Genomic DNA, 25,251 nt, shown 5'->3' on the forward strand with positions numbered 1-25,251 from the left:
AGCTGAAGGATTGCTGGAGGAGGGAACATTAAATGGCTCTGCTGCTGCTCCAGCCTGGGATGGGATTTATTGCCTTGGCAGTGTGATTGGATTCCTGATTTGGCTGAGTGGAGAAGGCAGTGTGGAGAGTGGGGGTGGGGGAGGTCCTTCCTTCCCTGAGGTGCTTTAAAATACACCCAGCCTGGTTTGCTTTAATAGGAAACTGTGAGCCCCCCACTGCCCTGCTGAGACAGAGACAGCAGAGACCTGAGCTACCAACCCTGCTGGGGGTGGGGGAAGAGCCTGAGCTGGTTTGCTGAGAGAAGGCTGGCATGGGACTGGGCTTCCTCTCCTGTCACTTCTGCCCTCAGTGCTAATGGTGAGCTAAAAACGTGAGCAAGCTGGGGCTGGAGAAGGCTTCAGGGAGCCCTCAGAGCAGCCTTCTTGTACCAGAAGGGGCTGCAGGAGAGCTGGGGAGGGACTTGGGACAAGGGTTGGGAGTGCCAGGACAAGGGCCAATGGCTTTGAGCTGGGAGAGGGGAGAGTGAGAGTGGAGCTGAGGAAGAAATTGTTGAGAGCGAGGGTAGGGAAAGACTGGCACAGGTTGCCCAGGGAGGTGCTCAGTGCCAGGCTGGATGAGGCCCTGAGCACCCTGTGCTGGTGGGAGGTGGCCCTGTCCATGGCAGGGGTTGGCACTGCCTGATCTTGAAGGTTCCTTCCAAACCCAACCCATTCTGTGATCCTTTGCCCCCTGAAAAACACAGACTTTGTGTTCTCCCTGCTGGCCTCACTTGAATTCGTGGGACCACAGAATGCTGTGGCTTAGCAGGGACTTCCAAAGGCCACCCAGTGCCAGCCCTCTGCAGCCAGCAGGCTGCTCAGAGCCCCATCCAAACCAGTGCTAAATGGTTGCAGGGATAGGGCAGCTCCCACTCCTCTGGCCAGGCTCTTGCCACCCTCCTTGCCAAAACCTTCCTCCTTATACCCAATCCAAACCCACTCCAGTTCACAACCACCCCTCCTTGTCCCATCACAACAGGCTCTGCCAAGCAGACCATCCCCACCTTTCCCAGGGGCCTACCACAAGGTCTCCCTGGAGCCCTCTCCCCTCCAGACTGGACGACCCCCACACTCCCAGCCTGTCCTCACAGCAGAGGGGATTCTCTTCCTCTTTGGGCTATCTCCTGTCTGCTGTGCCCTCAGTCTCCTTCAGATGCACCAAAGAGCCTTTTGTGCAGCACCAAGAGTTTCCCTCCCAGTCTCCACTGGCAGCAGTTCCCAGGTTTTCCATGTCCATCTCCACCTCCACTTACACTGCTGCTGGCAGATTCTTTGTGCATTGTCTTGTTCAGCACAGTTCTGCAGCTCCTGAGGGGCTGCAGTTGCCTCTTCAGACACCTGCACATCATTCCGGGGCCAGATTGCAGTGGGGTTTGTCCCGAGTGAACGCACAGGCTGTGGCACTCTCCATTCCATGCCAAGTTCACCACTTCCCACAGCATCTCCTGGAGGAGCTGCCTGCTCCGGGCTTGGATGGGTGGAGGCTTTGCTGGCTTAAGAACTGGCTGATGGCAAAGGCCACAGAGTGGTGGGGAACAGAGTTAGCTCCAGCTGGTGGCCGTCACCAGTGGTGCTCCCCAGGGCTCAGTGCCCTGGGTGGAGGGTGAAGGGTGCCTCAGGCAGTGTGCAGAGGACACCAAGCTGGGTGGGAGTTGGTCTGCTGGAGGATAGGAGGCAGGAGGATAGGAGGCTCTGCAGTGGGACCTGGCCAGGCTGCAGCCATGGGCTGAGGGCAGAGGAATGAGGTTTAACAGTGCCAAGGGCTGGGGAGGTCCTGCCCTTGGGACACAACAACCCCAAGAAGGCTCCAGGCTTGGAGCACATTTGCTGGGAAGTTCCCCTTTGGAAAAGGCCGTGGGGGTGCTGGGTGCCAGCAGCTGAAGGTGAGCCAGGGTGTGCCCAGGTGGGCAAAAAGGGCACCAGCAGCCCGGCCTGGAGCAGCAGTGGTGTGGGCAGCAGGAGCAGGACAGGGATTGTGCACTGGGGAGGCCACACCTCAAGTCTCAGTTTCGGGCTCCTCACATCCAGAAGGACACTGAGGAGCTGCAGCAGGTCCAGAGGAGGGCACCAAAGCTGGGGCAGAGTCTGCAGAGCAGGGCTGGGGAGAGGCAGCTGCGGGAGCTGGGGGGGTTGGTGTGGAGCAGAGGAGGCTGAGGGCAGAGCTCATTGCTCTTTGCAGCTCCCCGAGAAGAGGCTGCAGCCAGGTGGGGGTTGGGCTCTGCTCCTGGTCTCAGGTGATGGAAGGAGAGGCAATGGCCTGGGATTGTGCCAGGGGAGGGCTGGGTTGGAGAGAAGGAAAAATGTCTTTGGTGCCAGAGTGGTCAGGGGTTGGCACAGGCTGCCCAGGGAGGTGGTGGAGTCCCCATGGCTGGAGGTGTTGCAGAACCCTGTGACCATGGCACCAGGGGCCATGGTTTGGTGCCCACGGTGGGGTTGGGCTGGTGTTGGACTGGATGACCCTGGAGAGCTTTTCCAGCCCAACCCATCCTGTGCCCTCGCCTTGTGTGATTTCATGCCAGGCTCAGCTTGGGGGCTGCAGTGATTTCAGCGGGCACTGGTGACCCTCCCTGCTGCTGTGTTGTCAGCAGGCTCTGCCCAGCTGCTGCCCTACCTGAGCACAGCAATGGGGCTTGGGCTTGGCTTTCCTGACTCTCGGGAAGGGTTTGTGGAACCTGCTGGTGACTCAGCTGGGCTCTCAGGTGCCACTTCCAAGCTCCTGGGTAGCAGACTGGCAGCCCTGTGCCTGCTTGGCAGAGCAGGAGCTCGGTGCCCGGGGCAGCTGAGCCCTGACCGAGTGCTGCGGCATCAGAGGCTGAGAGCTTCCACAAAGCAGAGCTGGGCAGGAGCCGAGAGCCCAAACCCCTTTGTGTGCTGCCACTGCCTGACCCCCTCTGTGTGCTGCCACTGCCTGACCCCCTCTGTGTGCTGCCACTGCCTGACCCCCTCTGTGTGCCTGCACTGCCTGACCCCCTCTGTGTGCCTGCACTGCCTGACCCCCTCTGTGTGCCTGCACTGCCTGACCCCCTCTGTGTGCCTGCACTGCCTGACCCCCTCTGTGTGCCTGCACTGCCTGACCCCCTCTGTGTGCCTGCACTGCCTGACCCCCTCTGTGTGCCTGCACTGCCTGACCCCCTCTGTGTGCCTGCACTGCCTGAACCCCTCTGTGTGCCTGCACTGCCTGACCCCCTCTGTGTGCTGCCACTGCCTGACCCCCTCTGTGTGCCTGCACTGCCTGAACCCCTCTGTGTGCCTGCACTGCCTGACCCCCTCTGTGTGCCTGCACTGCCTGACCCCCTCTGTGTGCCTGCACTGCCTGACCCCCTCTGTGTGCCTGCACTGCCTGACCCCCTCTGTGTGCTGCCACTGCCTGACCCCCTCTGTGTGCTGCCACTGCCTGACCCCCTCTGTGTGCTGCCACTGCCTGACCCCCTCTGTGTGCTGCCACTGCCTGACCCCCTCTGTGTGCCTGCACTGCCTGACCCCCTCTGTGTGCCTGCACTGCCTGAACCCCTCTGTGTGCTGCCACTGCCTGAACCCAACTGTGTGCCTGCACTGCCTGAACCCCTCTGTGTGCTGCCACTGCCTGAACCCCTCTGTGTGCTGCCACTGCCTGAACCCCTCTGTGTGCTGCCACTGCCTGAACCCCTCTGTGTGCTGCCACTGCCTGAACCCCTCTGTGTGCCTGCACTGCCTGACCCCCTCTGTGTGCCTGCACTGCCTGACCCCCTCTGTGTGCCTGCACTGCCTGACCCCCTCTGTGTGCCTGCACTGCCTGACCCCCTCTGTGTGCCTGCACTGCCTGACCCCCTCTGTGTGCTGCCACTGCCTGAACCCCTCTGTGTGCCTGCACTGCCTGACCCCCTCTGTGTGCCTGCACTGCCTGACCCCCTCTGTGTGCCTGCACTGCCTGACCTCCTCTGTGTCCCTGCACTGCCTGACCCCCTCTGTGTGCCTGCACTGCCTGACCCCCTCTGTGTGCTGCCACTGCCTGACCCCCTCTGTGTGCCTGCACTGCCTGACCCCCTCTGTGTGCCTGCACTGCCTGACCCCCTCTGTGTGCTGCCACTGCCTGACCCCCTCTGTGTGCCTGCACTGCCTGACCTCCTCTGTGTCCCTGCACTGCCTGACCCCCTCTGTGTGCCTGCACTGCCTGACCCCCTCTGTGTGCTGCCACTGCCTGACCCCCTCTGTGTGCCTGCACTGCCTGACCCCCTCTGTGTGCCTGCACTGCCTGACCCCCTCTGTGTGCTGCCACTGCCTGACCCCCTCTGTGTGCCTGCACTGCCTGACCCCCTCTGTGTGCTGCCACTGCCTGAACCCCTCTGTGTGCCTGCACTGCCTGACCCCCTCTGTGTGCTGCCACTGCCTGAACCCCTCTGTGTGCCTGCACTGCCTGACCCCCTCTGTGTGCTGCCACTGCCTGACCCCCTCTGTGTGCTGCCACTGCCTGACCCCCTCTGTGTGCTGCCACTGCCTGACCCCCTCTGTGTGCTGCCACTGCCTGACCCCCTCTGTGTCCTGCCACTGCCTGACCCCCTCTGTGTGCCTGCACTGCCTGAACCCCTCTGTGTGCCTGCACTGCCTGACCCCCTCTGTGTGCCTACACTGCCTGACCCCCTCTGTGTGCCTGCACTGCCTGACCCCCTCTGTGTGCCTGCACTGCCTGAACCCCTCTGTGTGCCTGCACTGCCTGAACCCCTCTGTGTGCCTGCACTGCCTGAACCCCTCTGTGTGCCTGCACTGCCTGAACCCCTCTGTGTGCTGCCACTGCCTGACCCCCTCTGTGTGCCTGCACTGCCTGACCCCCTCTGTGTGCCTGCACTGCCTGAACCCCTCTGTGTGCCTGCACTGCCTGAACCCCTCTGTGTACTGCCACTGCCTGACCCCCTCTGTGTGCCTGCACTGCCTGACCCCCTCTGTGTGCTGCCACTGCCTGACCCCCTCTGTGTGCCTGCACTGCCTGAACCCCTCTGTGTGCTGCCACTGCCTGAACCCCTCTGTGTGCCTGCACTGCCTGAACCCCTCTGTGTGCTGCCACTGCCTGACCCCCTCTGTGTGCCTGCACTGCCTGACCCCCTCTGTGTGCCTGCACTGCCTGACCCCCTCTGTGTGCCTGCACTGCCTGACCCCCTCTGTGTGCTGCCACTGCCTGACCCCCTCTGTGTGCCTGCACTGCCTGAACCCCTTTGTGTGCCTGCACTGCCTGAACCCCTCTGTGTGCTGCCACAGCCTGAACCCCTCTGTGTGCTGCCACAGCCTGAACCCCTCTGTGTGCCTGCACTGCCTGACCCCCTCTGTGTGCCTGCACTGCCTGACCCCCTCTGTGTGCCTGCACTGCCTGAACCCCTCTGTGTGCCTGCACTGCCTGAACCCCTCTGTGTGCCTGCACTGCCTGAACCCCTCTGTGTGCTGCCACTGCCTGAACCCCTCTGTGTGCCTGCACTGCCTGAACCCCTCTGTGTGCTGCCACTGCCTGAACCCCTCTGTGTGCTGCCACTGCCTGAACCCCTCTGTGTGCTGCCACAGCCTGAACCCCTCTGTGTGCCTGCACTGCCTGACCCCCTCTGTGTGCCTGCACTGCCTGACCCCCTCTGTGTGCCTGCACTGCCTGACCCCTCTGTGTGCCTGCACTGCCTGAACCCCTCTGTGTGCTGCCACTGCCTCAACCCCTCTGTGTGCCTGCACTGCCTCAACCCCTCTGTGTGCTGCCACTGCCTGAACCCCTCTGTGTGCCTGCACTGCCTGAACCCCTCTGTGTGCCTGCACTGCCTGAACCCCTCTGTGTGCCTGCACTGCCTGAACCCCTCTGTGTGCCTGCACTGCCTGAACCCCTCTGTGTGCCTGCACTGCCTGAACCCCTCTGTGTGCCTGCACTGCCTGAACCCCTCTGTGTGCTGCCACTGCCTGAACCCCTCTGTGTGCTGCCACTGCCTGAACCCCTCTGTGTGCCTGCACTGCCTGAACCCCTCTGTGTGCTGCCACTGCCTGAACCCCTCTGTGTGCTGCCACTGCCTGAACCCCTCTGTGTGCCTGCACTGCCTGAACCCCTCTGTGTGCCTGCACTGCCTGAACCCCTCTGTGTGCCTGCACTGCCTGACCCCCTCTGTGTGCCTGCACTGCCTGAACCCCTCTGTGTGCTGCCACTGCCTGACCCCCTCTGTGTGCCTGCACTGCCTGACCCCCTCTGTGTGCCTGCACTGCCTGACCCCCTCTGTGTGCTGCCACTGCCTGACCCCCTCTGTGTGCTGCCACTGCCTGAACCCCTCTGTGTGCTGCCACTGCCTGAACCCCTCTGTGTGCCTGCACTGCCTGACCCCCTCTGTGTGCTGCCACTGCCTGTACCCCTCTGTGTGCCTGCACTGCCTGAACCCCTCTGTGTGCTGCCACTGCCTGAACCCCTCTGTGTGCCTGCACTGCCTGAACCCCTCTGTGTGCCTGCACTGCCTGAACCCCTCTGTGTGCCTGCACTGCCTGAACCCCTCTGTGTGCCTGCACTGCCTGACCCCCTCTGTGTGCTGCCACTGCCTGACCCCCTCTGTGTGCCTGCACTGCCTGACCCCCTCTGTGTGCCTGCACTGCCTGACCCCCTCTGTGTGCCTGCACTGCCTGACCCCGTCTGTGTGCCTGCACTGCCTGAACCCCTCTGTGTGCCTGCACTGCCTGACCCCCTCTGGGTGCTGCCACTGCCTGAACCCCTCTGTGTGCCTGCACTCCCTGACCCCCTCTGTGTGCCTGCACTGCCTGACCCCCTCTGTGTGCCTGCACTGCCTGACCCCCTCTGTGTTCCCGCACTGCCTGACCCCCTCTGTGTGCCGCCACTGCCTGACCCCCTCTGTGTGCCTGCACTGCCTGACCCCCTCTGTGTGCCTGCACTGCCTGACCCCCTCTGTGTGCCTGCACTGCCTGACCCCCTCTGTGTGCCTGCACTGCCTGACCCCCTCTGTGTGCCGCCACTGCCTGACCCCCTCTGTGTGCCGCCACTGCCTGACCCCCTCTGTGTGCCTGCACTGCCTGACCCCCTCTGTGTGCCTGCACTGCCTGAACCCCTCTGTGTGCCTGCACTGCCTGACCCCCTCTGTGTGCCTGCACTGCCTGACCCCCTCTGTGTGCCTGCACTGCCTGAACCCCTCTGTGTGCTGCCACTGCCTGACCCCCTCTGTGTGCCTGCACTGCCTGACCCCCTCTGTGTGCTGCCACTGCCTGACCCCCTCTGTGTGCTGCCACTGCCTGAACCCCTCTGTGTGCTGCCACTGCCTGAACCCCTCTGTGTGCCTGCACTGCCTGACCCCCTCTGTGTGCTGCCACTGCCTGAACCCCTCTGTGTGCCTGCACTGCCTGACCCCCTCTGTGTGCTGCCACTGCCTGACCCCCTCTGTGTGCTGCCACTGCCTGACCCCCTCTGTGTGCTGCCACTGCCTGAACTCCTCTGTGTGCCTGCACTGCCTGACCCCCTCTGTGTGCCTGCACTGCCTGACCCCCTCTGTGTGCCTGCACTGCCTGACCCCCTCTGTGTGCCTGCACTGCCTGAACCCCTCTGTGTGCCTGCACTGCCTGAACCCCTCTGTGTGCCTGCACTGCCTGAACCCCTCTGTGTGCCTGCACTGCCTGAACCCCTCTGTGTGCTGCCACTGCCTGACCCCCTCTGTGTGCCTGCACTGCCTGACCCCCTCTGTGTGCCTGCACTGCCTGACCCCCTCTGTGTGCCTGCACTGCCTGAACCCCTCTGTGTGCCTGCACTGCCTGACCCCCTCTGTGTGCTGCCACTGCCTGAACCCCTCTGTGTGCCTGCACTGCCTGAACCCCTCTGTGTGCCTGCACTGCCTGAACCCCTCTGTGTGCCTGCACTGCCTGAACCCCTCTGTGTGCCTGCACTGCCTGAACCCCTCTGTGTGCCTGCACTGCCTGAACCCCTCTGTGTGCTGCCACTGCCTGACCCCCTCTGTGTGCTGCCACTGCCTGACCCCCTCTGTGTGCTGCCACTGCCTGAACCCCTCTGTGTGCCTGCACTGCCTGAACCCCTCTGTGTGCTGCCACTGCCTCAACCCCTCTGTGTGCTGCCACTGCCTGACCCCCTCTGTGTGCCTGCACTGCCTGACCCCCTCTGTGTGCCTGCACTGCCTGAACCCCTCTGTGTGCTGCCACTGCCTGAACCCAACTGTGTGCCTGCACTGCCTGAACCCCTCTGTGTGCTGCCACTGCCTGAACCCCTCTGTGTGCTGCCACTGCCTGAACCCCTCTGTGTGCTGCCACTGCCTGAACCCCTCTGTGTGCTGCCACTGCCTGAACCCCTCTGTGTGCCTGCACTGCCTGACCCCCTCTGTGTGCCTGCACTGCCTGACCCCCTCTGTGTGCCTGCACTGCCTGACCCCCTCTGTGTGCCTGCACTGCCTGACCCCCTCTGTGTGCCTGCACTGCCTGACCCCCTCTGTGTGCTGCCACTGCCTGAACCCCTCTGTGTGCCTGCACTGCCTGACCCCCTCTGTGTGCCTGCACTGCCTGACCCCCTCTGTGTGCCTGCACTGCCTGACCTCCTCTGTGTCCCTGCACTGCCTGACCCCCTCTGTGTGCCTGCACTGCCTGACCCCCTCTGTGTGCTGCCACTGCCTGACCCCCTCTGTGTGCCTGCACTGCCTGACCCCCTCTGTGTGCCTGCACTGCCTGACCCCCTCTGTGTGCTGCCACTGCCTGACCCCCTCTGTGTGCCTGCACTGCCTGACCTCCTCTGTGTCCCTGCACTGCCTGACCCCCTCTGTGTGCCTGCACTGCCTGACCCCCTCTGTGTGCTGCCACTGCCTGACCCCCTCTGTGTGCCTGCACTGCCTGAACCCCTCTGTGTGCCTGCACTGCCTGACCCCCTCTGTGTGCTGCCACTGCCTGACCCCCTCTGTGTGCCTGCACTGCCTGACCCCCTCTGTGTGCTGCCACTGCCTGAACCCCTCTGTGTGCCTGCACTGCCTGACCCCCTCTGTGTGCTGCCACTGCCTGAACCCCTCTGTGTGCCTGCACTGCCTGACCCCCTCTGTGTGCTGCCACTGCCTGACCCCCTCTGTGTGCTGCCACTGCCTGACCCCCTCTGTGTCCTGCCACTGCCTGACCCCCTCTGTGTGCCTGCACTGCCTGAACCCCTCTGTGTGCCTGCACTGCCTGACCCCCTCTGTGTGCCTGCACTGCCTGACCCCCTCTGTGTGCCTGCACTGCCTGACCCCCTCTGTGTGCCTGCACTGCCTGAACCCCTCTGTGTGCCTGCACTGCCTGAACCCCTCTGTGTGCCTGCACTGCCTGAACCCCTCTGTGTGCCTGCACTGCCTGAACCCCTCTGTGTGCTGCCACTGCCTGACCCCCTCTGTGTGCCTGCACTGCCTGACCCCCTCTGTGTGCCTGCACTGCCTGAACCCCTCTGTGTGCCTGCACTGCCTGAACCCCTCTGTGTGCCTGCACTGCCTGAACCCCTCTGTGTACTGCCACTGCCTGACCCCCTCTGTGTGCCTGCACTGCCTGACCCCCTCTGTGTGCTGCCACTGCCTGACCCCCTCTGTGTGCCTGCACTGCCTGAACCCCTCTGTGTGCTGCCACTGCCTGAACCCCTCTGTGTGCCTGCACTGCCTGAACCCCTCTGTGTGCTGCCACTGCCTGACCCCCTCTGTGTGCCTGCACTGCCTGACCCCCTCTGTGTGCCTGCACTGCCTGACCCCCTCTGTGTGCCTGCACTGCCTGACCCCCTCTGTGTGCCTGCACTGCCTGACCCCCTCTGTGTGCTGCCACTGCCTGACCCCCTCTGTGTGCCTGCACTGCCTGAACCCCTCTGTGTGCCTGCACTGCCTGAACCCCTCTGTGTGCTGCCACAGCCTGAACCCCTCTGTGTGCTGCCACAGCCTGAACCCCTCTGTGTGCCTGCACTGCCTGACCCCCTCTGTGTGCCTGCACTGCCTGACCCCCTCTGTGTGCCTGCACTGCCTGAACCCCTCTGTGTGCCTGCACTGCCTGAACCCCTCTGTGTGCCTGCACTGCCTGAACCCCTCTGTGTGCTGCCACTGCCTGAACCTCTCTGTGTGCCTGCACTGCCTGAACCCCTCTGTGTGCTGCCACTGCCTGAACCCCTCTGTGTGCTGCCACTGCCTGAACCCCTCTGTGTGCTGCCACAGCCTGAACCCCTCTGTGTGCCTGCACTGCCTGACCCCCTCTGTGTGCCTGCACTGCCTGACCCCCTCTGTGTGCCTGCACTGCCTGACCCCTCTGTGTGCCTGCACTGCCTGAACCCCTCTGTGTGCTGCCACTGCCTCAACCCCTCTGTGTGCCTGCACTGCCTGAACCCCTCTGTGTGCTGCCACTGCCTGAACCCCTCTGTGTGCCTGCACTGCCTGAACCCCTCTGTGTGCCTGCACTGCCTGAACCCCTCTGTGTGCCTGCACTGCCTGAACCCCTCTGTGTGCCTGCACTGCCTGAACCCCTCTGTGTGCCTGCACTGCCTGAACCCCTCTGTGTGCTGCCACTGCCTGAAGCCCTCTGTGTGCTGCCACTGCCTGAACCCCTCTGTGTGCCTGCACTGCCTGAACCCCTCTGTGTGCTGCCACTGCCTGAACCCCTCTGTGTGCTGCCACTGCCTGAACCCCTCTGTGTGCCTGCACTGCCTGAACCCCTCTGTGTGCCTGCACTGCCTGAACCCCTCTGTGTGCCTGCACTGCCTGACCCCCTCTGTGTGCCTGCACTGCCTGAACCCCTCTGTGTGCTGCCACTGCCTGACCCCCTCTGTGTGCCTGCACTGCCTGACCCCCTCTGTGTGCCTGCACTGCCTGACCCCCTCTGTGTGCTGCCACTGCCTGACCCCCTCTGTGTGCTGCCACTGCCTGAACCCCTCTGTGTGCTGCCATTGCCTGAACCCCTCTGTGTGCCTGCACTGCCTGACCCCCTCTGTGTGCTGCCACTGCCTGTACCCCTCTGTGTGCCTGCACTGCCTGAACCCCTCTGTGTGCTGCCACTGCCTGAACCCCTCTGTGTGCCTGCACTGCCTGAACCCCTCTGTGTGCCTGCACTGCCTGAACCCCTCTGTGTGCCTGCACTGCCTGAACCCCTCTGTGTGCCTGCACTGCCTGACCCCCTCTGTGTGCTGCCACTGCCTGACCCCCTCTGTGTGCCTGCACTGCCTGACCCCCTCTGTGTGCCTGCACTGCCTGACCCCCTCTGTGTGCCTGCACTGCCTGACCCCGTCTGTGTGCCTGCACTGCCTGAACCCCTCTGTGTGCCTGCACTGCCTGACCCCCTCTGGGTGCTGCCACTGCCTGAACCCCTCTGTGTGCCTGCACTCCCTGACCCCCTCTGTGTGCCTGCACTGCCTGACCCCCTCTGTGTGCCTGCACTGCCTGACCCCCTCTGTGTTCCCGCACTGCCTGACCCCCTCTGTGTGCCGCCACTGCCTGACCCCCTCTGTGTGCCTGCACTGCCTGACCCCCTCTGTGTGCCTGCACTGCCTGACCCCCTCTGTGTGCCTGCACTGCCTGAACCCCTCTGTGTGCCTGCACTGCCTGACCCCCTCTGTGTGCCGCCACTGCCTGACCCCCTCTGTGTGCCGCCACTGCCTGACCCCCTCTGTGTGCCTGCACTGCCTGACCCCCTCTGTGTGCCTGCACTGCCTGAACCCCTCTGTGTGCCTGCACTGCCTGACCCCCTCTGTGTGCCTGCACTGCCTGACCCCCTCTGTGTGCCTGCACTGCCTGAACCCCTCTGTGTGCTGCCACTGCCTGACCCCCTCTGTGTGCCTGCACTGCCTGACCCCCTCTGTGTGCTGCCACTGCCTGACCCCCTCTGTGTGCTGCCACTGCCTGAACCCCTCTGTGTGCTGCCACTGCCTGAACCCCTCTGTGTGCCTGCACTGCCTGACCCCCTCTGTGTGCTGCCACTGCCTGAACCCCTCTGTGTGCCTGCACTGCCTGACCCCCTCTGTGTGCTGCCACTGCCTGACCCCCTCTGTGTGCTGCCACTGCCTGACCCCCTCTGTGTGCTGCCACTGCCTGAACTCCTCTGTGTGCCTGCACTGCCTGACCCCCTCTGTGTGCCTGCACTGCCTGACCCCCTCTGTGTGCCTGCACTGCCTGACCCCCTCTGTGTGCCTGCACTGCCTGAACCCCTCTGTGTGCCTGCACTGCCTGAACCCCTCTGTGTGCCTGCACTGCCTGAACCCCTCTGTGTGCCTGCACTGCCTGAACCCCTCTGTGTGCTGCCACTGCCTGACCCCCTCTGTGTGCCTGCACTGCCTGACCCCCTCTGTGTGCCTGCACTGCCTGACCCCCTCTGTGTGCCTGCACTGCCTGAACCCCTCTGTGTGCCTGCACTGCCTGACCCCCTCTGTGTGCTGCCACTGCCTGAACCCCTCTGTGTGCCTGCAATGCCTGAACCCCTCTGTGTGCCTGCACTGCCTGAACCCCTCTGTGTGCCTGCACTGCCTGAACCCCTCTGTGTGCCTGCACTGCCTGAACCCCTCTGTGTGCCTGCACTGCCTGAACCCCTCTGTGTGCCTGCACTGCCTGAACCCCTCTGTGTGCTGCCACTGCCTGACCCCCTCTGTGTGCTGCCACTGCCTGACCCCCTCTGTGTGCTGCCACTGCCTGAACCCCTCTGTGTGCCTGCACTGCCTGAACCCCTCTGTGTGCTGCCACTGCCTCAACCCCTCTGTGTGCTGCCACTGCCTGACCCCCTCTGTGTGCTGCCACTGCCTGAACCCCTCTGTGTGCCTGCGCTGCCTGAACCCCTCTGTGTGCTGCCACTGCCTGACCCCCTCTGTGTGCTGTCACTGCCTGACCCCCTCTGTGTGCCTGCACTGCCTGACCCCCTCTGTGTGCTGTCACTGCCTGACCCCCTCTGTGTGCCTGCACTGCCTGACCCCCTCTGTGTGCTGTCACTGCCTGACCCCCTCTGTGTGCCTGCACTGCCTGACCCCCTCTGTGTGCCTGCACTGCCTGACCCCCTCTGTGTGCTGCCACTGCCTGAACCCCTCTGTGTGCCTGCACTGCCTGAACCCCTCTGTGTGCTGCCACTGCCTGACCCCCTCTGTGTGCCTGCACTGCCTGACCCCCTCTGTGTGCCTGCACTGCCTGACCCCCTCTGTGTGCTGCCACTGCCTGACCCCCTCTGTGTGCCTGCACTGCCTGAACCCCTCTGTGTGCTGCCACTGCCTGAACCCCTCTGTGTGCCTGCACTGCCTGAACCCCTCTGTGTGCTGCCACTGCCTGACCCCCTCTGTGTGCCTGCACTGCCTGACCCCCTCTGTGTGCCTGCACTGCCTGACCCCCTCTGTGTGCTGCCACTGCCTGACCCCCTCTGTGTGCCTGCACTGCCTGACCCCCTCTGTGTGCTGCCACTGCCTGACCCCCTCTGTGTGCCTGCACTGCCTGAACCCCTCTGTGTGCTGCCACTGCCTGAACCCCTTTGTGTGCCTGCACTGCCTGAACCCCTCTGTGTGCTGCCACAGCCTGAACCCCTCTGTGTGCTGCCACAGCCTGAACCCCTCTGTGTGCCTGCACTGCCTGAACCCCTCTGTGTGCTGCCACTGCCTGACCCCCTCTGTGTGCTGCCACTGCCTGAACCCCTCTGTGTGCCTGCACTGCCTGAACCCCTCTGTGTGCTGCCACTGCCTGAACCCCTCTGTGTGCTGCCACAGCCTGAACCCCTCTGTGTGCCTGCACTGCCTGAACCCCTCTGTGTGCTGCCACAGCCTGAACCCCTCTGTGTGCCTGCACTGCCTGAACCCCTCTGTGTGCTGCCACTGCCTGACCCCCTCTGTGTGCCTGCACTGCCTGAACCCCTCTGTGTGCCTGCACTGCCTGAACCCCTCTGTGTGCTGCCACTGCCTGAACCCCTCTGTGTGCCTGCACTGCCTGAACCCCTCTGTGTGCCTGCACTGCCTGAACCCCTCTGTGTGCCTGCACTGCCTGAACCCCTCTGTGTGCCTGCACTGCCTGAACCCCTCTGTGTGCTGCCACTGCCTGAACCCCTCTGTGTGCCTGCACTGCCTGAACCCCTCTGTGTGCTGCCACTGCCTGAACCCCTCTGTGTGCTGCCACTGCCTGAACCCCTCTGTGTGCCTGCACTGCCTGAACCCCTCTGTGTGCCTGCACTGCCTGAACCCCTCTGTGTGCCTGCACTGCCTGAACCCCTCTGTGTGCCTGCACTGCCTGAACCCCTCTGTGTGCCTGCACTGCCTGAACCCCTCTGTGTGCCTGCACTGCCTGACCCCCTCTGTGTGCCTGCACTGCCTGAACCCCTCTGTGTGCTGCCACTGCCTGACCCCCTCTGTGTGCCTGCACTGCCTGACCCCCTCTGTGTGCCTGCACTGCCTGACCCCCTCTGTGTGCTGCCACTGCCTGACCCCCTCTGTGTGCTGCCACTGCCTGAACCCCTCTGTGTGCTGCCATTGCCTGAACCCCTCTGTGTGCCTGCACTGCCTGACCCCCTCTGTGTGCTGCCACTGCCTGTACCCCTCTGTGTGCCTGCACTGCCTGACCCCCTCTGTGTGCTGCCACTGCCTGTACCCCTCTGTGTGCCTGCACTGCCTGACCCCCTCTGTGTGCTGCCACTGCCTGAACCCCTCTGTGTGCCTGCACTGCCTGAACCCCTCTGTGTGCCTGCACTGCCTGAACCCCTCTGTGTGCCTGCACTGCCTGAACCCCTCTGTGTGCCTGCACTGCCTGACCCCCTCTGTGTGCTGCCACTGCCTGAACCCCTCTGTGTGCCTGCACTGCCTGACCCCCTCTGTGTGCCTGCACTGCCTGACCCCCTCTGTGTGCCTGCACTGCCTGACCCCCTCTGTGTGCCTGCACTGCCTGAACCCCTCTGTGTGCCTGCACTGCCTGACCCCCTCTGTGTGCTGCCACTGCCTGACCCCCTCTGTGTGCCTGCACTGCCTGACCCCCTCTGTGTGCCTGCACTGCCTGACCCCCTCTGTGTGCCTGCACTGCCTGACCCCCTCTGTGTGCCTGCACTGCCTGACCCCCTCTGTGTGCCTGCACTGCCTGACCCCCTCTGTGTGCCTGCACTGCCTGACCCCCTCTGTGTTCCTGCACTGCCTGACCCCCTCTGTGTGCCTGCACTGCCTGACCCCCTCTGTGTGCCTGCACTGCCTGACCCCCTCTGTGTGCCTGCACTGCCTGACCCCCTCTGTGTGCCTGCACTGCCTGACCCCCTCTGTGTGCCTGCACTGCCTGACCCCCTCTGTGTGCCTGCACTGCCTGACCCCCTCTGTGTGCCTGCACTGCCTGACCCCCTCTGTGTGCCTGCACTGCCTGACCCCCTCTGTGTGCCGCCACTGCCTGACCCCCTCTGTGTGCCTGCACTGCCTGAACCCCTCTGTGTGCCTGCACTGCCTGACCCCCTCTGTGTGCCTGCACTGCCTGAACCCCTCTGTGTGCCTGCACTGCCTGACCCCCTCTGTGTGCCGCCACTGCCTGACCCCCTCTGTGTGCCTGCACTGCCTGAACCCCTCTGTGTGCTGCCACTGCCTGACCCCCTCTGTGTGCCTGCACTGCCTGACCCCCTCTGTGTGCTGCCACTGCCTGACCCCCTCTGTGTGCTGCCACTGCCTGAACTCCTCTGTGTGCTGCCACTGCCTGAACCCCTCTGTGTGCCTGCACTGCCTGACCCCCTCTGTGTGCTGCCACTGCCTGAACCCCTCTGTGTGCCTGCACTGCCTGAACCCCTCTGTGTGCTGCCACTGCCTGACCCCCTCTGTGTGCTGCCACTGCCTGACCCCCTCTGTGTGCCTGCACTGCCTGAACCCCTCTGTGTGCCTGCACTGCCTGAACCCCTCTGTGTGCTGCCACTGCCTGACCCCCTCTGTGTGCCTGCACTGCCTGACCCCCTCTGTGTGCCTGCACTGCCTGAACCCCTCTGTGTGCCTGCACTGCCTGACCCCCTCTGTGTGCTGCCACTGCCTGAACCCCTCTGTGTGCCTGCAATGCCTGAACCCCTCTGTGTGCCTGCACTGCCTGAACCCCTCTGTGTGCCTGCACTGCCTGAACCCCTCTGTGTGCCTGCACTGCCTGAACCCCTCTGTGTGCCTGCACTGCCTGAACCCCTCTGTGTGCCTGCACTGCCTGAACCCCTCTGTGTGCTGCCACTGCCTGACCCCCTCTGTGTGCTGCCACTGCCTGAACCCCTCTGTGTGCTGCCACTGCCTGAACCTGTCTGTGTGCTGCCACTGCCTCAACCCCTCTGTGTGCTGCCACTGCCTGACCCCCTCTGTGTGCTGCCACTGCCTGAACCCCTCTGTGTGCTGCCACTGCCTGAACCCCTCTGTGTGCTGCCACTGCCTGAACCCCTCTGTGTGCCTGCGCTGCCTGAACCCCTCTGTGTGCCTGCACTGCCTGAACCCCTCTGTGTGCCTGCACTGCCTGAACCCCTCTGTGTGCCTGCACTGCCTGAACCCCTCTGTGTGCTGCCACTGCCTGAACCCCTCTGTGTGCCTGCACTGCCTGAACCCCTCTGTGTGCTGCCACTGCCTGACCCCCTCTGTGTGCCTGCACTGCCTGACCCCCTCTGTGTGCCTGCACTGCCTGACCCCCTCTGTGTGCTGCCACTGCCTGACCCCCTCTGTGTGCCTGCACTGCCTGAACCCCTCTGTGTGCTGCCACTGCCTGACCCCCTCTGTGTGCCTGCACTGCCTGAACCCCTCTGTGTGCTGCCACTGCCTGAACCCCTCTGTGTTCCTGCACTGCCTGACCCCCTCTGTGTGCCGCCACTGCCTGACCCCCTCTGTGTGCCTGCACTGCCTGAACCCCTCTGTGTGCCTGCACTGCCTGACCCCCTCTGTGTGCCTGCACTGCCTGAACCCCTCTGTGTGCCTGCACTGCCTGACCCCCTCTGTGTGCCGCCACTGCCTGACCCCCTCTGTGTGCCTGCACTGCCTGAACCCCTCTGTGTGCTGCCACTGCCTGACCCCCTCTGTGTGCCTGCACTGCCTGACCCCCTCTGTGTGCTGCCACTGCCTGACCCCCTCTGTGTGCTGCCACTGCCTGAACTCCTCTGTGTGCTGCCACTGCCTGAACCCCTCTGTGTGCCTGCACTGCCTGACCCCCTCTGTGTGCTGCCACTGCCTGAACCCCTCTGTGTGCCTGCACTGCCTGAACCCCTCTGTGTGCCTGCACTGCCTGACCCCCTCTGTGTGCCTGCACTGCCTGAACCCCTCTGTGTGCCTGCACTGCCTGAACCCCTCTGTGTGCTGCCACTGCCTGACCCCCTCTGTGTGCCTGCACTGCCTGACCCCCTCTGTGTGCCTGCACTGCCTGACCCCCTCTGTGTGCTGCCACTGCCTGAACCCCTCTGTGTGCCTGCAATGCCTGAACCCCTCTGTGTGCCTGCACTGCCTGAACCCCTCTGTGTGCCTGCACTGCCTGAACCCCTCTGTGTGCCTGCACTGCCTGAACCCCTCTGTGTGCCTGCACTGCCTGAACCCCTCTGTGTGCTGCCACTGCCTGACCCCCTCTGTGTGCTGCCACTGCCTGAACCCCTCTGTGTGCTGCCACTGCCTGAACCCGTCTGTGTGCTGCCACTGCCTCAACCCCTCTGTGTGCTGCCACTGCCTGACCCCCTCTGTGTGCTGCCACTGCCTGAACCCCTCTGTGTGCTGCCACTGCCTGAACCCCTCTGTGTGCTGCCACTGCCTGAACCCCTCTGTGTGCCTGCGCTGCCTGAACCCCTCTGTGTGCCTGCGCTGCCTGAACCCCTCTGTGTGCCTGCACTGCCTGAACCCCTCTGTGTGCCTGCACTGCCTGAACCCCTCTGTGTGCTGCCACTGCCTGAACCCCTCTGTGTGCCTGCACTGCCTGAACCCCTCTGTGTGCTGCCACTGCCTGACCCCCTCTGTGTGCCTGCACTGCCTGACCCCCTCTGTGTGCCTGCACTGCCTGACCCCCTCTGTGTGCTGCCACTGCCTGACCCCCTCTGTGTGCCTGCACTGCCTGAACCCCTCTGTGTGCTGCCACTGCCTGAACCCCTCTGTGTGCCTGCACTGCCTGACCCCCTCTGTGTGCTGCCACTGCCTGACCCCCTCTGTGTGCCTGCACTGCCTGACCCCCTCTGTGTGCCTGCACTGCCTGACCCCCTCTGTGTGCTGCCACTGCCTGACCCCCTCTGTGTGCCTGCACTGCCTGAACCCCTTTGTGTGCCTGCACTGCCTGAACCCCTCTGTGTGCTGCCACAGCCTGAACCCCTCTGTGTGCTGCCACAGCCTGAACCCCTCTGTGTGCCTGCACTGCCTGAACCCCTCTGTGTGCCTGCACTGCCTGAACCCCTCTGTGTGCCTGCACTGCCTGAACCCCTCTGTGTGCCTGCACTGCCTGAACCCCTCTGTGTGCCTGCACTGCCTGAACCCCTCTGTGTACTGCCACTGCCTGAACCTCTCTGTGTGCCTGCACTGCCTGAACCCCTCTGTGTGCTGCCACTGCCTGAACCCCTCTGTGTGCTGCCACTGCCTGAACCCCTCTGTGTGCTGCCACAGCCTGAACCCCTCTGTGTGCCTGCACTGCCTGACCCCCTCTGTGTGCCTGCACTGCCTGAACCCCTCTGTGTGCCTGCACTGCCTGACCCCCTCTGTGTGCCTGCACTGCCTGACCCCCTCTGTGTGCTGCCACTGCCTGACCCCCTCTGTGTGCCTGCACTGCCTGAACCCCTCTGTGTGCCTGCACTGCCTGAACCCCTCTGTGTGCTGCCACTGCCTGACCCCCTCTGTGTGCCTGCACTGCCTGAACCCCTCTGTGTGCCTGCACTGCCTGAACCCCTCTGTGTGCCTGCACTGCCTGACCCCCTCTGTGTGCTGCCACTGCCTGAACCCCTCTGTGTGCTGCCACTGCCTGAACCCCTCTGTGTGCCTGCACTGCCTGAACCCCTCTGTGTGCTGCCACTGCCTGAACCCCTCTGTGTGCCTCCACTGCCTGAACCCCTCTGTGTGCCTCCACTGCCTGAACCCCTCTGTGTGCCTGCACTGCCTGAACCCCTCTGTGTGCCTGCACTGCCTGAACCCCTCTGTGTGCCTGCACTGCCTGAACCCCTCTGTGTGCCTGCACTGCCTGAACCCCTCTGTGTGCCTGCACTGCCTGAACCCCTCTGTGTGCCTGCACTGCCTGAACCCCTCTGTGTGCCTGCACTGCCTGAACCCCTCTGTGTGCTGCCACTGCCTCAACCCCTCTGTGTGCCTGCACTGCCTGAACCCCTCTGTGTGCTGCCACTGCCTGACCCCCTCTGTGTGCTGCCACTGCCTGAACCCCTCTGTGTGCTGCCACTGCCTGAACCCCTCTGTGTGCTGCCACTGCCTGAACCCCTCTGTGTGCCTGCACTGCCTGACCCCCTCTGTGTGCTGCCACTGCCTCAACCCCTCTATGTGCCTGCACTGCCTGAACCCCTCTGTCTGCCTGCACTGCCTGAACCCCTCTGTGTGCCTGCACTGCCTGAACCCCTCTGTGTGCCTGCACTGCCTGAACCCCTCTGTGTGCCTGCACTGCCTGAACCCCTCTGTGTGCCTGCACTGCCTGAACCCCTCTGTGTGCTGCCAATGCCTGAACCCCTCTGTGTGCTGCCACTGCCTGAACCCCTCTGTGTGCCTGCACTGCCTGAACCCCTCTGTGTGCTGCCACTGCCTGAACCCCTCTGTGTGCCTCCACTGCCTGAACCCCTCTGTGTGCTGCCACTGCCTGAACCCCTCTGTGTGCCTGCACTGCCTCAACCCCTCTGTGTGCTGCCACTGCCTGAACCCCTCTGTGTGCCTGCACTGCCTGAACCCCTCTGTGTGCCTGCACTGCCTGAACCCCTCTGTGTGCCTGCACTGCCTGAACCCCTCTGCGTGCCTGCACTGCCTGAACCCCTCTGCGTGCCTGCACTGCCTGAACCCCTCTGTGTGCTGCCACTGCCTGAACCCCTCTGTGTGCCTGCACTGCCTGAACCCCTCTGTGTGCCTGCACTGCCTGAACCCCTCTGTGTGCTGCCACTGCCTGAACCCCTCTGTGTGCCTCCACTGTCTGAACCCCTCTGTGTGCCTGCACTGCCTGAACCCCTCTGTGTGCTGCCACTGCCTGAACCCCTCTGTGTGCTGCCACTGCCTGAACCCCTCTGTGTGCCTGCACTGCCTGAACCCCTCTGTGTGCCTGCACTGCCTGAACCCCTCTGTGTGCTGCCACTGCCTGAACCCCTCTGTGTGCCTGCACTGCCTGAACCCCTCTGTGTGCCTGCACTGCCTGAACCCCTCTGTGTGCCTGCACTGCCTGACCCCCTCTGTGTGCTGCCACTGCCTGACCCCCTCTGTGTGCTGCCACTGCCTGACCCCCTCTGTGTGCCAGCACTGCCTGAACCCCTCTGTGTGCCTGCACTGCCTGACCCCCTCTGTGTGCCTGCACTGCCTGACCCCCTCTGTGTGCCTGCACTGCCTGACCCCCTCTGTGTGCCTGCACTGCCTGAACCCCTCTGTGTGCCTGCACTGCCTGAACCCCTCTGTGTGCCTGCACTGCCTGACCCCCTCTGTGTGCTGCCACTGCCTGACCCCCTCTGTGTGCCTGCACTGCCTGAACCCCTCTGTGTGCCGCCACTGCCTGAACCCCTCTGTGTGCCGCCACTGCCTCAACCCCTCTGTGTGCCTGCACTGCCTGAACCCCTCTGTGTGCCTGCACTGCCTGAACCCCTCTGTGTGCTGCCACTGCCTGAACCCCTCTGTGTGCTGCCACTGCCTGAACCCCTCTGTGTGCCTGCACTGCCTCAACCCCTCTGTGTGCCTGCACTGCCTGACCCCCTCTGTGTGCCTGCACTGCCTGACCCCCTCTGTGTGCCTGCACTGCCTGAACCCCTCTGTGTGCCGCCACTGCCTCAACCCCTCTGTGTGCCGCCACTGCCTCAACCCCTCTGTGTGCCGCCACTGCCTGACCCCCTCTGTGTGCCGCCACTGCCTGAACCCCTCTGTGTGCTGCCACTGCCTGAACCCCTCTGTGTGCCTGCACTGCCTCAACCCCTCTGTGTGCCGCCACTGCCTCAACCCCTCTGTGTGCCTGCACTGCCTGACCCCCTCTGTGTGCCTGCACTGCCTGACCCCCTCTGTGTGCCTGCACTGCCTGACCCCCTCTGTGTGCCTGCACTGCCTGACCCCCTCTGTGTGCTGCCACTGCCTGACCCCCTCTGTGTGCCTGCACTGCCTGAACCCCTCTGTGTGCTGCCACTGCCTGAACCCCTCTGTGTGCTGCCACTGCCTGAACCCCTCTGTGTGCCTGCACTGCCTGAACCCCTCTGTGTGCTGCCACTGCCTGAACCCCTCTGTGTGCTGCCACTGCCTGAACCCCTCTGTGTGCCTGCACTGCCTCAACCCCTCTGTGTGCCGCCACTGCCTCAACCCCTCTGTGTGCCTGCACTGCCTGACCCCCTCTGTGTGCCTGCACTGCCTGACCCCCTCTGTGTGCCTGCACTGCCTGACCCCCTCTGTGTGCCTGTACTGCCTGACCCCCTCTGTGTGCCTGCACTGCCTGACCCCCTCTGTGTGCCTGCACTGCCTGACCCCCTCTGTGTGCTGCCACTGCCTGAACCCCTCTGTGTGCCTGCACTGCCTGACCCCCTCTGTGTGCCGCCACTGCCTCAACCCCTCTGTGTGCCTGCACTGCCTGACCCCCTCTGTGTGCCTGCACTGCCTGAACCCCTCTGTGTGCTGCCACTGCCTGAACCCCTCTGTGTGCCTGCACTGCCTGAACCCCTCTGTGTGCTGCCGCTGCCTGACCCCCTCTGTGTGCCTGCACTGCCTGAACCCCTCTGTGTGCTGCCGCTGCCTGACCCCCTCTGTGTGCTGCCACTGCCTGAACCCCTCTGTGTGCCTGCACTGCCTCAACCCCTCTGTGTGCCTGCACTGCCTGAACCCCTCTGTGTGCCTGCACTGCCTGAACCCCTCTGTGTGCTGCCACTGCCTGAACCCCTCTGTGTGCCTGCACTGCCTCAACCCCTCTGTGTGCCTGCACTGCCTGAACCCCTCTGTGTGCCTGCACTGCCTGAACCCCTCTGCGTGCCTGCACTGCCTGAACCCCTCTGTGTGCTGCCACTGCCTGAACCCCTCTGTGTGCCTGCACTGCCTGAACCCCTCTGTGTGCCTGCACTGCCTGAACCCCTCTGTGTGCTGCCACTGCCTGAACCCCTCTGTGTGCCTGCACTGCCTGAACCCCTCTGTGTGCCTGCACTGCCTGAACCCCTCTGTGTGCTGCCACTGCCTGAACCCCTCTGTGTGCTGCCACTGCCTGAACCCCTCTGTGTGCCTGCACTGCCTGAACCCTTCTGTGTGCCTACACTGCCTGAACCCCTCTGTGTCCCATCCAGGACCATTAGTCCTTTGTAGCCCTTCCAGGACCGTTAATTCTTTGCTTCCTCACAAAGCCCTTAACCCTTTGTGTCCCTTTCAGGACCATTGGACCTTTGTAGCCCTTCCAGGACCGTTGACTCTTTGCTTCCTCACAAAGCCCTTAACCCTTTGTGTCCCTTCCAGGACCATTGGACCTTTGTAGCCCTTCCAGGACCCTTGACTCTTTGGTTCCTCACAGAGCCCTTAACCCTTTGTTAACCTTTTTGTCCCTGCAGACCAAGAACTTGGACTTCCGCCGGAAGTGGGACAAGGATGAGTATGAGAAGCTTGCAGAGAAGAGGCTCACGGAAGAGAGAGAAAAGAAAGATGGTGAGTGGAGAAGTGAACATGGGCAGGGCAGGAGACCCCCAGGGGACCCTGGCCCTACCTGTGAGAGAGCATCTGGAAGTGAAGCCCTGGAGGAAGGCAGGGCCAGAGTGGGGCTGGCTGCCTCCTGGCTGCTGTGTGTGCCACTGGGTGGTTTGACAGAGAACCTTTGTCTCTCTGTGTTCTTTTGGGGGAAATAGAATTTAGCCCCTGGAATTAAAGGGGTCTTACCTCAATGTCCTTCTGGGAGTGAGGGCCCCAAAAATGATCCCAGGATTTGAGATCTGGCCTCACCCCTGCCCAGTCTGGGCTGACAATCCCTGCCCTGGTCGTCTAGGTCACTAAGCCAGAGCTGGGAGTCCCTCAGATCAACTGGAGCAGGAAATGGTGAGGTGAAATTCCTACATGAGTCTCCTAGGTCCTGGCAGATACTTTGTGACTGCTAGGAGCAGTGCAGTGATGTTCCCTCTGTGCTCACCACTGGTGAGGCCACAGCTTGAGTCCTCAGTTCAGTTTTGGGCTCCTCACTCCAAGAAGGACACTGAGGAACTGGAGCAGGTCCAAGGAAGGGCACCAAAGCTGGGACAGGGTCTGCAGAACAGGGCTGGGGAGGAGCAGCTGAGGGTGCACAGTCCAGAGAAGAGGTGGCTGAGAGGAGCCCTCACTGGTCTGTATGGCTCCCCAGAAGGAGGCTGGAGGCAGGTAGGGGTTGGGCTCCTCTCCAGTAATAAGTCATAAGACAAGAGAAAATGGCCTGAAATTGTGCCAGGGGAGTGTTAGGTTGGAGATGACTCTTTGATGCCAGCGTGGTCAGGGCTTGGCACAGGCTGCCCAGGGAGGTGGTAGAGTCCCCATGGCTGGAGGTGTTCCAGAACCATGTGGCCATGGCACCTGGGGCCATGGTTTGTTGCCCATGGTGGGGTTGGGCTTCTGGTTGGACTGGATGACCTCGAAGGCCTCTTCAGCCAACCCGTTCTGTGGCAGCAGCCTGTCAGGCTGGACCCTTCCTGCTGAGCCCTTTGCCTTTTTGTGTTGCAGGCAAACCAGCTCAGCCTGTCAAGAGGGAGCTGCTGCGGCACCGCGACTACAAAGTGGACCTGGAGTCAAAGCTGGGCAAAACCATTGTCATCACCAAAACCACCCCTCAGTCAGAGATGGGAGGGTAGGTGCCTGGTGCCCTTTCTCTTGCAGGCTCAGCGTTGTGCTGCTGGCATCAAGGGGCTGTGACACAGCAGGGAGCTCTTAGGGAGGTGGTTTCCTCCTGGGGACTGCACTCACTGCACCAAAATGCAATCTTCTGGGGCAATGCTTGGAAGGGACAGAGCAGGCTGAGCCCCTCTGACCTCCTGGCACATGCTTTGTGGCCACTAAGAGCAGAGCAGGGATTGTTCCTCTGTGCTCACCACTGGTGAGGCCACAGCTGGAGTCTGAGGTTGTTTTGGGCCACTCACTGCAAAAAGGACATTGAGAGGCTGGAGCAGGTCCTGAGAAGGGCACCAAAGCTGGGGAAGGGTCTGGAGAACAGGGCTGGGGAGGAGCAGCTGAGGGAGCTGGGGGGGGGGGTTAGTGTGGAGTAGAGGAGGCTGAGGGAGACCTCACTGCTCTCTGCAGCTCCCTGAGAAGAGGCTGCAGCCAGGGGGGAGTTGGGCTCATCTCTCAAGGAGCAAGTGACAGGAGAAAAGGAAAAGGCCTGAAATTGTGCCAGGGCAGCTTTAAGTTGGCCATGAGGAACAGTTTCATCCCTGAAAGGGTTGACAAGGTCTGTCCCAGGCTGCCCAGGGCAGTGGTGGAGTTTCCATCTCTGGAGGGGTTTGAAAGCCCTGGAGATGTGGTGCTGAGGGCCATGGGTTGGTTGATGCCCTGGCAGTGCTGGGATCAGGGCTGGGCTCAGTGATCTTAAATGTCTCTTTCAACCAAAATCATTCTGTGATCTACTCCATGTTTCTAACGGCTCTTGAGGTGGGCAGAGGGAGCAGGTAGCTGCTGCTGTTGAGACAGTGAGGCTGAGAACCAGGTAAGAGCCTTCAGCCAGCTGCTGTGTGAGCTGTGTGGCCAGGGAGGCCTTAGAGCAGCCTACCTGAAGGGGCTCCAGGAGAGCTGGGGAGGGAGTTTTGACAAGCGCTGGGAGTGCCAGGATGAGGGCCAATGGCTTTGAGCTGGGAGAGGGGAGAATGAGAGTGGAGATGAGGAAGGAACTGTTGAGAGTGAGCAGACACTGGCACAGGCTGCCCAGGGAGGTTGTGGAGCAGGTTCTGTGCTTCTGTGCTCCCCAACCTCCCTGGAGGTGTTCCAGGCCAGGCTGAATGAGACCCTGAGCAACCTGTGCTCAGGGCAGGAGATGGACACTGACTGATCTTGAAGGTCCTTTCCAAGCCAGACTGTTCTGTGGCTCCATCATCCCCTGCTCTGCAGCTGATGTCTCCTGTCTCTCCTGGCAGGTACTACTGCAACGTCTGTGACTGTGTGGTGAAGGACTCCATCAACTTCCTGGATCACATCAATGGCAAGAAACGTGAGGAACATTGCTCTGCCTTCTTGGAGGCTTG

General features: G+C 63.0%; 1 protein-coding gene across 2 annotated transcripts in view; it reads left to right on the top strand.

Annotated features, from left to right (window-relative positions):
* Positions 1-25,251, top strand: part of ZMAT2 (zinc finger matrin-type 2) — a 36,341-nt gene that overhangs the window by 2,444 nt on the left and 8,646 nt on the right. Inside the window, exons 1-4 of one of the 2 annotated variants that reach the window (XM_064161382.1) lie at positions 337-358; positions 22,615-22,708; positions 23,744-23,867; positions 25,144-25,217. In XM_064161382.1, coding sequence (XP_064017452.1) covers positions 356-358; positions 22,615-22,708; positions 23,744-23,867; positions 25,144-25,217 — 295 coding nt within the window. In that variant the 5' untranslated portion in view covers positions 337-355. Of the gene's footprint in view, positions 1-336; positions 359-22,614; positions 22,709-23,743; positions 23,868-25,143; positions 25,218-25,251 lie in introns of those variants that run through there. The other variant, XM_064161383.1, reaches the window with a different exon arrangement.

The sequence above is a fragment of the Pogoniulus pusillus genome, chromosome 22, assembly GCF_015220805.1.
Source record: "Pogoniulus pusillus isolate bPogPus1 chromosome 22, bPogPus1.pri, whole genome shotgun sequence".
NCBI lineage: Eukaryota > Metazoa > Chordata > Aves > Piciformes > Lybiidae > Pogoniulus > Pogoniulus pusillus.